At 48.6% G+C, this 14,277-nt stretch overlaps 1 protein-coding gene across 2 annotated transcripts in view; it reads right to left on the reverse strand.

Annotated features, from left to right (window-relative positions):
• The window catches only part of RXRG (retinoid X receptor gamma), a 39,319-nt gene extending 32,988 nt beyond the window's left edge, over positions 1-6,331 (reverse strand). Inside the window, exon 1 of one of the 2 annotated variants that reach the window (XM_075097002.1) lies at positions 6,165-6,331. In XM_075097002.1, coding sequence (XP_074953103.1) covers positions 6,165-6,261 — 97 coding nt within the window. In that variant the 5' untranslated portion in view covers positions 6,262-6,331. Of the gene's footprint in view, positions 1-5,303; positions 5,356-6,164 lie in introns of those variants that run through there. The other variant, XM_075097004.1, reaches the window with a different exon arrangement.
• Between the last annotated feature and the right edge of the window lie 7,946 nt (positions 6,332-14,277).

Consider the following 14,277-nt stretch of genomic DNA (forward strand, 5'->3'; position numbering starts at 1 on the left):
GCTCACATCTCTGCTGAGCAGATTGCACGGACTGTCTCTCGGAGCAGCCACGTTCCTGGCCTTTGTAACAAGTCAGCAATAAGAAAAAGGTCATTTACATCCATCACCACGTATGTGGCAGTGAACAGGGCCAGGGCTGCTGGAGAATAGCCAGGCATGGGCCAGTACTCTGCAGGGATGTCTGCGCAGGTATCACTACAGATTTTGGGGGCAGCCAGTCCTGGACCCGCATGGTTATCCCTGATGGAAGATGCTGAACAGTTCAGGGCAGAGGCTGCCGGGAGGCACCTGCTGGAGGAAGGACACTCGAGCACAATCTGTTCCTACCTCCCTTGTCAGCGTTCACCATTTGAAAGATGGACCTTCGGCCTGGCTCTGTCTGGCCAGACAGACAGACATTTTTATACCCATGGGATACTCTCACCAGCCCACACAGCCCTGGCCTACAAGTCCAAGTTCCAGCCTACACATGAGGCAGGGTAGGGGCAGAAATTATAAAATCACAGACCCAGGTTCAAACCTCAGCATCACTATTTTGGCCTGATGAGGAAGGCAGCGAGGATGAAAGGATGTTTGATGCGAGATGTGATGTGATCACTCCCTGCCATCCCAGGTGCCAAAGGGCACTTGCTCCTCAGCCACCTGCCCCATCCCCAGCTGGGCAAGCACAGCGGCCCCCAGGGCACCTGCAGCCCTGTGCTGCACAGCCAGAGACAGATGGATCCCTGGCCAGCACATCAGCCCTCCCCATGGGCTGACTCGCTGCACTAGCTATCTGTCAAGGGCAGGGATCTTTGCCCAGCATAGAAGCATGCCTGAGCTCTTCCCAGCTCCCTCTGCACCATGGCTCAGCACCCATGTGTGTGATGCGCAGGCAAGGCTGGCCAGGGCTACTGAGTGGGACTGGCAGCTTTGCATCTCAAGTGCCCAAGGTGCCAGTGCAACTGTGGATGAACCCACGCTGCCCAGGCGGTGATCTGCCAGGGGACAGGTCCCCAAATGCAGCTCCTTCTCCCTCAGCAGGACTCAGTGCCTCATTTTCCAACTCAGAGCATTTGGAGGGGGAAGTATTCACCTGCTCCAGGGTCACTTTTTGCTTCTGTGGTCATATATCCCTAAGAAAACCCATCCTAAAGGATGTGGCAGGCCCAGCCTGCCTGCAAGCTGCCATCTCCCAAATGCAACCCCATTGCCTGGCTTGAAAACCTGCCCCAAGTGCCCTGCTGTCCCCTCCTCCCCTCCGTGTATGCCTTTAACAGTTTGCTGGATTACCCATTGCAACTAAAATAACAAAGCTTCAAAAGAAGAGGGCAAACAAATGCGATATTCTGCAGCAATTAGGGCTAAACAGGGGAAAGGGGAATGAATAGACAATGGGGAGTGCAGGGACTCCACAGCCCAGCCCCAGCAGGCTGGGCACGAACTGTCCTCGGGAGGCCAGGTCTGAGCCAGGGACCAGCGAGCTGTATGTAAGGAAAGGCAGGGAGATGAAAAGGGTTATTTAAACAAGCACCGGGCAGTCCCCACGGGGCCTCCCTGTCCACTTGGCTTCATCTCAGAGTGTCCACAGAAGAGCGGCTCCTGCTTTCCCCTCTCACCAAGTCCTTTCAAGTGGCAGGGGGACACTGGCAAGCTGTGGTGGGGTGCACTTAGAAAGGAAGGAATCCATTAATCTCCCTGGTAATTACTGCCACATATGGATTTGCACAATTACACTGCGTTAATTGGTTATTACAGGCAAGCCAGACTGATTGGCCAGAACGGCTGGGTTTTAACCCCTTAGCTGCCCCCAGGGCCAGCCAGACATGAAGGCAGCCTTCTTCCCAAAATACTGCTGTATCCTCCGGTAACCTTGCTGGCTCCTATGCCCAGGACCAGCAAGCGTGGCCTGCAGCATCCAGCCTGAGGTGTCTTTGCCCTGATGCCTTCCTTTCAGCTGGTGATCCCAAGGAGATGGACCCAAGGGGAAGGAGTGAGCCTGCACCTCAAAAGAGTCAAACTCCCCAGCCATTTCATCTGCTCTGGGTTTGCAGCAGACACACCATGTACTCCCCAGGGTGCTGAGGGACTGCAAACTCAGATCTTGTTTGTTTTTAGAAGGAAACCCAGATTCCTTGTGCACTTTGACTTCATGCCCCCAAGCCCAGCAGAGTTAGTGCCAACAAGAGGAGAATCCACCCCAAAGTCTCTCTCAGTCTCTGAACGCAGCTTGTCCACCTAGATTTGCAATGTAATGCTTCACTTCATCGAAGCACTGAAAACAGAGGCTTTACTTTAGTAATAAATATATATAACCACAATAATACAAGCTATGCCAAGAAGTACAGATAAAAGTCTTGTAAAACTCCAGACAGTGTAGGATTTCAGCCAGTCAGGTGTGGAGGTAGCCTGGCCTCCCCACACCACAGCCACCACCTCTGACTCCCCTCACAGGTAACGGGCCATCCAAGACACGGCCCCAAAATGGCTTTTTCAGGATCCAACAATGTTTCTGGAGAAAGCTCAGAAGAAGCAGGCCAAGGCAAGAGCGATTTCTGCCAGAATTGTGTCAAAGGCTTCCTGTTAAAAAGCTGTAACAAGAAAGCAAACAAGAGCATTGGCAGAAAACTCACAGGGCAGCAGGGCCCATGTGAGGGGAGAGCTGTGCTCAGCAGCCACCAACATCAAGGACAGAGCAGGCATATGCACCACAGCACATCAGAGCCACCATGCTGCTGCTGCTTGGCTTTTTCAGGTTCACACCTATGTGATGCTCCTGCACAGGAGAGGGAACAGACAAACCTACTCCAGACAGCTCAGGTCATCCAGATAGAGAAGACCTTACACATTGTTGCTTGCAGGGCACAGCAATGCACTGCTACACCACACCATGCCTCCCCATCCTGGTACAGTGAGTTTTGCTCTCATTTATTGCATTATTGCAGTTTCCCAGAGACTTCCTCTCTGCCCTCATTGTCACAAATGTGGAGGAGCCTTGAGATGGCACTCTACCACCTCATCCTCTTCCTTTCTAAAGGGAAGACTTCCAGCTCAACTTCTGAATCACCCCAGCAAGCTACTGCAGTAGGAATAAGGAGAGAAACCAAGCAGGATCACAGCAAGAAAATAGAATTCTAACTCCAAACCACCCTCTAGCCTCACCATCTAGATAAAAAAAGCCCTTGGGCAGCCCACCTTGGTTTTCAGCTGAACTAGATCAAGAGGACACTCAAAACACCTGCAACAAACACCCACTCACCCTTTCTGCTACTGCTATCACTGCAGTAATACCTCCTACAACACTCTAGGTCTAGCCTAGGAGAAAACTCATTCTCATCAGCTAATTAGAGGGCTTTTATTGTCCCCTCTCTGCTGCAAGGAGTAGGCCTAGCAATAAAAGTCTACTGCCTAGAAGGTCACTGGAGTGACAGGAAAGTTGTGGTAGGATTTGTTCCTGTTGTTTCAGTCACCTGTGGTTTCCCAGCTCCCTGACCTCTATACAGAAATTTCTTTTCTCGTGCAAAAGCCAGCTCCAAGCTCAGTGTCTGAAAGGGACTATGTCGTCCATTGTAAAGGCTGTGTCTCCCAGCTCCCTGTGAGTGTTTTCAAGCATGCATGAGCTTGTCTTTGAGGAAGAGAAAGGCAGGCTGGCCCTGCACCCATGAAAGGTTGTTGATCTCTCCCGAAAACCAATTGCCTCTGCAAAGTTCGGAATGAATCTTCAGAGCTGTCAAAAGGAAGAGCAGGCAGAACCTGCAACTGTGCTTAAAAAGGTCAGCTGGGAAAAGTCAGGATGGGAAGGATGTTCGCTTTATTGACAGATGCAGAGTGGAAGGGGCTAACCTGTGAGTACCTGCAAGCTGGTTTTGGCAGCACATGCTAAATTTCAGCTCTGGGCTCTGTTGGCTGCAGGTGACAAATCCTTTGTGGATCACTTCCAGACAACAGAGTCTGGGGACTAAGCCTGAAACTGAGACTGGGGCTAAGCACCAGGCAGAGCCCTTGTGCAGCCTCCCTTCATCCTGAGGGATGAGAGTAGGCTGGTGGGATGGATGCCTTTCTGGCTCTTGCAACCCAGATCAGCTTTTTAGATCTCTGAGACTAGAACATAATTTTCTCTCTGTCCTTTACTACATTCACATCTAATCATCCAGGTTTCTGCAGGAAACAGAGCTGTGAGCATCCAAGCCTTTGCTGGCAGTTTCTTACATATAAAGTGAATCACCCCAGTAAAAAGCCAGGGAATCTTCCAAAACTGATGGAATTTGACCCAAACTCCCCTCACCCTGGGAGCACTTTAGAGTCCAGGTATGTTGAAGGTTTGGAGTACTTGTTAAAATAAATAAATAGAATTTTAAAAAATTCCAATGATTCCTCAATGCCTTGCTTATAATATGGGTTCTGCCAACACAGAAATGTACCAAGAATGTCTTACAGCCGTGCATGACCTCTCCATTTGCGTGGCACTGCAGAAACCCTCCTAGAATTGCACAGGGTTCATGTGGGAAGCTGTACATCAGCAGTATCATCATGCACAAGCCTAGATGGCTTTTCTAAAATGCTTTCAAGTTCCTGCCTAGCTCTCAGTCCTGTGTTTTGCTGAACTTCCCTTCCCCTCAGCCCAGCTCAGGGGAAGGATTTAAACCCACAGGCTCTTTGTGCGCCTCACAGGTGGTCTGAGCCCAGGCCACAGAAGGGATTTGCCATGTTGAGAGCTGGTATCAGCTCAGTGAGTCCTGGACACCAGCAAGTAGGCCTTTGGGGCAGACATTAGCAATGGTAGGTGATAACAGGCCCTGCTCTGCCCCACAGACTGCCAACACACACTAAGGACAGCAGTGCCCTGCACAATCAAGGAAAGGGAGTCAAAGAGGACAGGAAAGCAACTTCACTGCAAGCCCAAACCAGAGCCAGCGAATTCCTACCCACACCCTGCTGCCTTGTCATCAAAGCATGCTGCCTGCCCATTTGCGCTCAGTTAACATCTATCCTTTCCGGAGCAATCCCTGCCTTCTCTGCAGTTCCTCCAGCCCCCTATCTGCCCAAGACAGGCAGGTTTCAATTCCCAGGGTTTACCCCCTGGTGCAAAGGTGACTTTGCGTCCAACTGAATCATTTTGTATTGTGCCACTGGTTTACCTGATAGACAGGAATCAGACAAATAGTGTATCTACTGATGCTAATTAAGCCTGATATTGATATGGATATATGACATATTTATTACAAAAACAGCAAAAGAAGTTGTTGTTTTAAATTTTATGTGACTTGGAAATATAGAAAAGCCAGTAAATATATTCCTTTTTGTCAGAATATTGTTATACATACATTGCAAGGAGCTCATACACAGCAGAGGTAGTGAAACACATTAGGTCAGTTCAAAACACAAACCAGGTTTGAAGGCATCTGAAATAAATTAGACCATTACAGCATTTTCCCAGTGGAATTATCTTTCTCTCTTTCTGTATGCGCACACACACACATACACATTTAAAATATTTGACAAAATCAATATCTAGAGAGAGCTTCAGTTTTGGGAGAAACATCACTTTGTTTAAAGCATTATTTTCATGGAAAATTCCTGACTAGCTTTACATGTAACTTCCACCTGTCCCTTTATAACCTTTATGATCTGATCTCCAGAACTCCTGTAGTATAAGCAATCGTAGCCCTCATCTGTAAATACAGTATCCCCTTCCACACCCTGAACACTTTTCTTCCCCTCCATTGCAGGAAGAAAGCACAGACTCACAGAAAACAGGTCTGGAAGGGACCTGGCAAGCTTATCTCACCCATCCTCCTGCCCCAAATCAAACCAGAGACCTTCAGGGACAGAGCTGCAACCTCCTGCCCAGCCCATCTGTCCTACCACATCTGCACCACTCCTGGTAAATACATCTTCCCCGTGTCTAAACTGAGACATCCCTCCTGCAACTGAGAGTGCAGCATAGCGCTAACAAGGGTGTCTTTCCAAAACCTGCATTAGAATTAAACTCCCATAAAGGCTTTGTTCAGTTGGCGTCTGTTGCTACAGGAGTAGCATGCCCAGGAGGCTGGGCAAGCCCCACCGCTCTTGGCGATGGCCACAGTGGTGCCCTGCCACCCCTCCGTGCAGCTGCCCAACCCACAGCTGAGCCCACACTGCAGCTCAGCACAGCGGATTTGCACAGGGTCAGGGCAAGGACTTACAAAAGTGAGGGAAGGAGCCCGTCTCCAGGGAATAAGGAGCCTGCGTGCCCGGCTGCATTTCCAACCTGCGTCCTGTCTCTTCAGCAGACTCAACCATGAAGGGAGGTTTGGGATCAGCTCTCAGCTGCACTGGTTTGTTGGAGAAAGAAAGGAGTGTTTACACATTACAGAGCAGCATCCTCACAATCCGTTCTAAGTTACAAATTTACCTCCCAGACCTTGACCAGAGCTGGGGTTTCCTGTGTTTGCTCTTTGGGCTCCTGTCCCTTTGGAAAGCCGGAGGTGTTGCAATGCTGGGGGGAGGGCTGGCTGCAGAGGCTGCCTAGCAAAGGCCCTGCAATGCGAAGGAGTTGGTCCGAAATGGCTCTGCTGAGAATATCTCTCCTGGAAGCAATTTCTTTTCTAACCCTGGCTCCTAAAGAAATGAAACCAAGCAAACAACTGCCATCCCGTCTGAGCATCTCAGCTCTGCTTTCCTCCTTCTCTCCGCCAGTTGGCCTTTCCTCTCTTATCTGCAAGCCTACCCACTCTATCTGATAATGAACTTAGCCATTCAGAAGGTGGTATTAGCCACACCACCACTGGACTCCAGCAGAGACCAGGCATAGCTGGCTTTTGCCTCACTGAAACTGAGGACCATGGGGGCAGGTGACAAGGGGCAATGTCCGGTACACATTCCTGGGCAGCATCACTAGCAGCTTGCAGGTGACCTGGACAGACCGTTGTCTCCAGAAGGCCTTCAGAAGACAACCAGCCTATGCTGCAACCAGTTTTTCTTGTGCTGAAGTTAGCGTTTGGTCTTGGTTTGGTCCCTGTGCCTGCTTATCTCTGTTACACTCTCGAACATTGCACGCCAGCAACCGCCTGCATCTTCCTTCATATTTGGATTTTGCCAGTCCTGGTGGAGAGGAGCTGCACGCAAACAACATTCCTCTCTCCTGTCTGCACTGATAATCTCAGGCTCTCATCTCCTCTGTGCTCCCCTCCAGGCTGTGTCAACATAGCTGGAGTTGTAGAGGGCAGGGTTGCTCTGACTTCACTGCCCCATCCAGTACACTGTGTGCTGCCCAGCCCAGCACAACTGCACAACGAATATTCCTCTGGGATGTGATTCAGACCTGCCAGGGGGTTTTAACCACCTCCCTCTCCTAGATTTCTCCACACTTACTGCAACAAAACATGCAGGTCCCAGAGCACAGAGTGATCTCAAGACTTCTTCTTCCAGAGACTTTCAGAAATCAGAGCCTCTGTGCAGCTGTAATCCCCTCAAATCAGCAGACAGATCATTGCTAAAGCCAAAGTGGGCCTCACAGCCCCTTCCACGTCAGTGCCAAACACTGGGACATCTCCTGCAGGAGAAACAGCCACAGGGAATCCAGACAGGCAGAGCTAGAAAGGGCACTGAATTGCTGGTTTGACTTTGCTTGCACTTTCAGGAAATTCTTAATCTGAAATTGCAACAAATTCCCTAAATTCAAGTTCTCATGGAGCTGAAACCCTTCAGGGTCTGGACTGGAGCCAGGAGGTGAGAAAAGAGACATGGAAAGATAAGATACCCTGTGGCATCAACTCTGAGCCTCTTAGGAGCCACAGAAATCCAGTGTGCTCGTCCGCTGTCTCTTCCACCCACAAGCATTGCCCCTCTTACATCCTTACACTGCTGTGGGTAAGAGGAATCCAAACTCCTTTTTTTGGTGTGGGTTTGTTTTTGTTTTTGTTTTTGTTTCTGCCCAGGCAGGGCTGCTCAGCAGTCAGATCACTAGTCAGGGACTCCAGATCCTCTCGAACCTGCCACTGACCTTTCAGATCTACTCAGGTTTGCCTCCCCAGTTCCCGCGGACAGCAAGATTTCTGTGCCCTGAGCTGCGATGCTTGGATCCCTCTTGATGTCCTTTTCCCTTTCTCAGACCTAACATATTGCAGCAGATGCCGGAGCATGGAGCCACTCCAGAAACAAATCTGTGGTGTTTGCTGGCACGGCTTTAATTACATGACAGGAGCCAGAAGAAAGGCTATGAAACACTGCTCTCTCAGAATCTTAAACCTCCACTCGGAGCACTTTGTGTGTCTGCGAACAGAAGTAGCACACTCTGCAGGCACACAAAGGAGCCAAATCAATGTCCTGTTGATACAGCCTAGTAAAATAAGCTAATGATGGACAGGACTGCAGGTTTTCATACGTGAGGGAAGGATTTACAGTGATACCAAAGGAATTATTTCAGCCCCACAGTGACAATACCCACTCACTTCCTTATTATATTTTATTGATCTTGCCCTAAATACATGTGGCTGGAGGAAATGATGCATAAATTACTAACGAGTTAATTTCTTGCTCCGACACAGACTCACAACAGCCCTTTGAAGGGGAACCAGGAAAGACAATGTGTGAAAAGATAAAGGCAATGAGACAAGCTTGGATGTAATAATCCCATGTGAGTGATTATTGCTGCAACTAATGTAATCTAATAATGAAGAATTTACGCCAGATGTCCCCCAGAATATGCCAGGCAGACTCGAGATTCAGCAGTGGATCCATTTCTACAGAAACCTTGTTAGGAGGAAAAAAAATGGTGTTGTCTGTTCATCAAATGAGAGGCTGTAGACCTTTACAGTCAGAGTCACAATAAAAGCATGCCTTGCAAAGCTTCCTGGGAGTGTGTTCATTAGGCCTGATTGCCGATTTGTTTTCAGGTGAAGTTTAAGACGTTGGGTTTGGCATATAAATCTCCTGACAGTCTGGGAGCAGCCCATTTCAGAAGCCACGTACCCCATGCAGAGCTGCCACCAGGATTTCCCCTGTGTCTCCCTGGGGCAGGGAGGGAGCTGCTGGGAGGGCAATATCCAGGACAGGTGAACAAAGAGTGGTGAATAACCTGCTTTTATTTTTTTTGAACTTGCATCCTTTCAGCTTCCACAAGGATATCCTAGTCCAGAGCTCTATCTCTGTCCTGGGGCATGACGCACCCCATAGACCCCCTTTCTTCTCACAAGCGGCAGCATATGGGGACACCATGTAGCAGGGAAAAGGAAAAGAGAGAGCTCTGCACCAGATGTGTATTGTGGTGCACCCAGGCTGCTGCAAAATGAGATTGGCTTCACCTTGGTTTATGCCATTTACAAGTCCACTTTGCAGCCAGGAGGTTGAGTACAGGCCTGGCAGAGCACTGCCAGCTATCCAGGTCTTCGTGAAGACCTGAACTAGACCAAATTTGCTGCCCAAAAAGCAGACCAGAGTTGGGGTGATTTGTTATTTAATGTCTAGCACCAAATGAACGCTCTCCTAGCCCAGGTATGAGGACAGCGGTACCAACGGGCACTGTTCACCACAAGCAATCAGCCAAACCGGAGACCTGACATCAACACTTCCTTTTCGTTCAAAAACCCACATAAGCTAAGTTTACAAAACAGGCACAAGCCATACTTTTCACTCTCCCTCCTTGCTTCTGCTGCTTATTTATCACCTCTTTGAAGGTATTTCATACAGCCATTCCAAGCACCTGTTCTAGTCACACTTTGGGGTTTGAACTGGCTTTCATAAGTCCTCCTTATCAACCACTGTTATTTAAGTAGCTCTGGTGGGAAGAAGGGGGAAGGGAAGATTTAGCAAGATCCAGAGCCACTAAAACAGAAACCACTACACTGAACCTGAAAGATTTGTTTAAGCCTCATTAACTTAAGTGGGATTTAACGTCTCCTTCATTCATTGTTTTTGCAGAAGACCCAGAGATCTCCACAGTGAACGTGTGTGACTCCAGTACTGAGTCATGGGCATGGAACACGGTTTGGTTCTGTCAAAATCACAGCCACAGTGCTTCTCCCATGATCCTCCTTTGTCAGCTAATTTGATAGGGTAGGCCACTTGTCTATGTTGAAATCTGTTTCACCGGGGCTCTTTGATCCATGCATGTGTGCTGCTGTTTTGTTCTAACAGGCACGCTGCTGCCCAAAGGACTCTGTAAACAATAATACAAACATAGCTGTACTTAGGACTTGCAAACCCTGATTTTAGCCAGTTTGTATGTCAGACACCACCAAGCCTAGAAACGACTTACAAACAGGACCAAAGATCAGGCCTAATTTTAGTAAGCCTTTGGGCTTTGCATCCCCTGACTGTGCTTGCTTTGATGAAACATGTTCATAGGATGAAAGAAAGCAAAAACCCAGCTGGCACCTGCTGGGAGGGCAGGGAGAGAGAATCTGGCAGACAGGAGGTTCCTACAGAGATTGCCAATACTACTACACGTCTGTTTTGCTTTTTGGGCAGCATGGTGAATCCAAAGGTGATAAACATTTGGCTTGACTGGCCAGACAAGATGTGCCCACATCAGATACTACACTCTCCCTCCTCGCTTGCTAGCATCTCTGCACCTCTCAAGGAAGCTCCTTCTGCTGTGCTTCAAGTCTCCAGCCCCTGAGCTTCAGAAAGAATCCAGGCTCTGCTGGAGTGAAACACACATGTGGGAATAGCTGCTACCTTACAAAAAAGCAGGCTGGCCAGCTGGGGCTCTGTACCACACATCTGGACATCTGATTTCAAATTTCTGTTTGCAGCACAACACAAGGATTGTTGTTAGAGGGCGTATTTGAACCTCTGGAAACTTTGAGGTATCTGTAGTATTTTTAGGACTACAGCTTTATTTACAATTCAATGCCATGAAAAGGCAAATGTTTAACTAACCTGGGAGTGACTTTGCTCTCCAAATACTTTCAGCGAGGAAGAGTGACTCTGAAGTGAAAAAAAACCCTGCTGTTGTCTGAGCATCAAAAAAGGTTAGGAAAGATTCTTGACTACCCTTTCTCTTGGTCTGAAGTCCTGAAGAAAGGACTACAGCCCAGTTGTGCCCTTTAACCAAAGAGCATTTAGTGTGTCCTTTTTTCACCAGTCAGGATGCAATTTCTTTCTATAAATATCTAGTGGTTTTACTGTGCCATCAAAAGTGCAGGTGACCTGGCTCAATACGTCTATCAGCTGACCACCTGCAGCCTGAATGACTCATTGCCCCTGCAGCAGCAATCAGCAAGTAACATCCTCTGATGGAGGACAGGCAGATGAGTCAAACCGCTGGGCTGTAATAACCCTTGTTAGCTTTCAAAACCCATTCCTCACCCCCACTCTCTCTCCAGAGAAGCCTACAGCACCTCTTCGGAAGGGTGGGCTGTACATCTAGGCACAAGGACCTGCACCCTGGGCTCACCAGCTGGATTTTATGGAGGTGGTCTGGCCTGCTGGGCCCCTTCTGGGAAGGAAGGGGCTGCTGATAGCATTACCGTGTCTGCACTCTATCATGGGGACCAGTGCTTGCCTGCACCGGAAACAACACACTAGGCAAACATGCAGACCTTCATGGAAGCTACATCAATTAGGTTAATTAAGAGCTAGGGCGGTCCCATATGTCTTCTGATCTGTTGTTTTCTAGGTTCCCTATTGCACCTGTTCCCACAGCATCCAAACAGCCTGAAGGCTTAGATTTTCCAGCTCCAGACATGGGAACAGAAGGACAGCTGTCCCAGATCAGAGCAAAGGCCTGTTTGGCCTCATATCCAGCAGCAAATAGAGAGGGCAGGAGGATAAGAACAGGACGTTGTCATTCCCCTAGTACAGGTCCTCTGCTCTTCCTGGGAAGGTCCCAGAGCTCTTCTCTAAGATCAGTATCATTCGGTTTTAGACACAAGGTAAAGGCATGAATTACCCAGACTTAGCCATCAGCAGTGCTGGGAAATTAAACCAAGTGCTCATTTTTCCAGGCCACAACCTCAGTGTTAGAAAAGCTAATAAGCCCCAGCTTGGGATTTCTGAAATAGACAAAAAGATTCAGACACTAATTCAACTCCACTGTCCAGAACCTGTGCACCCAAGTCCCTAGGGCTGCTTGGAGCATCCTGCAGACGTGGGGTGTCACTGCACTGAGAGCCACCCAGGTTCCTCTCAGAGAGCCCCTGCTTTTTGCACAGGGTGCACAGCACCAAATTCCACCTGCAGTATCACTCACAGCCTGGGACAGGGGTTTGGAGTAGGCGACCTCTCAGGGCTCCTCAAATCCTATTTCATAGGATCCTCTGACAAGTTCTTTCCTCAGGTGCAAGGTCAGGGAGAAACCTGCTCTTCAGAGTTAGCTTTGCTCATTGCAAAATCCAGGGGAGTCCATGTTCCCCAAACTCCTCCAAGACAGATGATTCATCCTTGCACAGTGCATTTCTCTGAGGCAGAATCACTTTCCAGAGCTACACTTCAATACCGACATGAATGCAAAGAGTATCTGTCTGCTGTCTGCAACCATCCCCATTTCCCCTGCTCATCCTGGAACATGAATAAAGTGCTTTAAAAGTCCATGGAGTTGCCATTACCAATTTCTGTCACCAAAATGCTGACTTGCAAGACTTGCTCCCGCTTAGCAGACAGAGAAGGATATTGCAAAGGGTCATTCACCATTTAATGGGCTGAGAACCAAAATCTGCCCTGTGTGTGGAAAAGTGGAAGGAAAAAGTGACAAAACAAAAGCACTGACTGACCCATTGTGTGTGTGTGCAAGTTATTAGCTTTGTCTGGCAGCATTTGAACCACTTTTGTCAGCACCTGAAGGAACTGCTTCTGAATTTTATGCACCCAAACTGAATGAATTGCAGTCTGGAGAAAAGTGTGATCTGTGTCTGACTTCTCAGCACTTACATGATTTCCATGAGCTAGATATTTGTTTGTAAGTAATTACAGTCACTTTACAAGAAACCTTTTATAATCAGTATGTTTTTAAAATCTGGATTTTAAACTCAATGTTAGGAAAAGCATGGATTTTTTAACATCTTGAGTGCTCTCCTCCTGGCACGTCAGCGGGGATTTCATACCACTCTGAGCAGAAGCTAAACCCTCTACTCAGGCAGGGCAAATTAAATAGGGCACTGAATATTCCTGAAGAAAGAGCTAATAGAGGGGAAAAGAAAATGAACCAGATCAATCTGTACTGACCTCAGCAGCAATATCCAGTTGCCCTAGTTCAAAGGAGCAGAGTGACAAATGCATTCAGGTGAATGGCTGGCCTGTCTTTAGTGCAAATAAACCACCAGCCTGAGCAAACTCTGCATGTCTGAGTAGTGCATGCAAATTTCACTGTGGTTTTACTGATTGCCCGCACAACGCAAACTGCCACTGTTGCCTCCAAGGGCATGTGGAGAAGGTCTCTCACCTCTACCCCACGCCCTGTTGCTACCAAAAGAGGCAGGGAGAAGAGCAGAAGTGGCAGGCAAGAGGGGTCTTGCAAAACAGAGGTGGAGATATTCTTCGCTCCCAGAGGGAGGAAAAGCAGTGGAAAACGTGGGCTGTCTCCTTGTTCCTTCCTGCATGACTCCACAATGACTACTTCGTCACTGTCAAGTGCTTCAGCCAAATCCTCTGCCTTTAGTTGCAAGAGGTTACTGACACAGGTGAGTTTTTCTCCACAAGTGCTTCTGACAGAGTAGAAGAAGGTCTGCTACATCTGGTTGTTTGCAGTTGTGTTGGTTGAAAGTGACTTGCTGTAAGTAGCAAATATCTTCTCTGTTCTCTGACAATGACCCAGCAGGTTCCTAACTCATGTGCAGGGCTTTCCTCTGCTGCCTTCAAGGGCCATCCAGATCAGACTCCAGTTTGGGAACAGCCCCGTGACACAGACAGCATCCCCTGCTCTCCACCCAAGGACCGACCTGGGGTCCCTGGTACCAGCTGAGGCAAGGGAGGAGGAAGAAATACAGTGAGGACTGGAGAGGGCTTTCTCTCTATCTTAGGATAGGGCTTTCTAGGACTACCCCACTGTCTTTCTGCTCAAACCATATCATTTCCCCATGGGACGTCTCGGTCGTTCATGTGGAGTCAGCATTTCACCATGTCTGATTTTTACGTTATCTGGACTGTTTGTGCTGACACAGATAAGGTGAAGTGGGGACGTCGCTGTTCTGTGCAGTGTGGGCTGTGCTATATTTTCCTCCTGGTTTAGGCCAGGCTGGGCTTGATTTCCCAAGATCCAAAAGTGAATAAATACATCCTGCCTGATTGCAGCCCCTCCTTTCCCAGAAAGCATCCTGGGGAATAAGCCCTGAAATAAGTGTTTCCTGTCTCCCCTTTTACCCTTTTCCTTCCACCCAA

This window comes from Phalacrocorax aristotelis, chromosome 6 (genome assembly GCF_949628215.1).
Source record: "Phalacrocorax aristotelis chromosome 6, bGulAri2.1, whole genome shotgun sequence".
Lineage (NCBI taxonomy): Eukaryota > Metazoa > Chordata > Aves > Suliformes > Phalacrocoracidae > Phalacrocorax > Phalacrocorax aristotelis.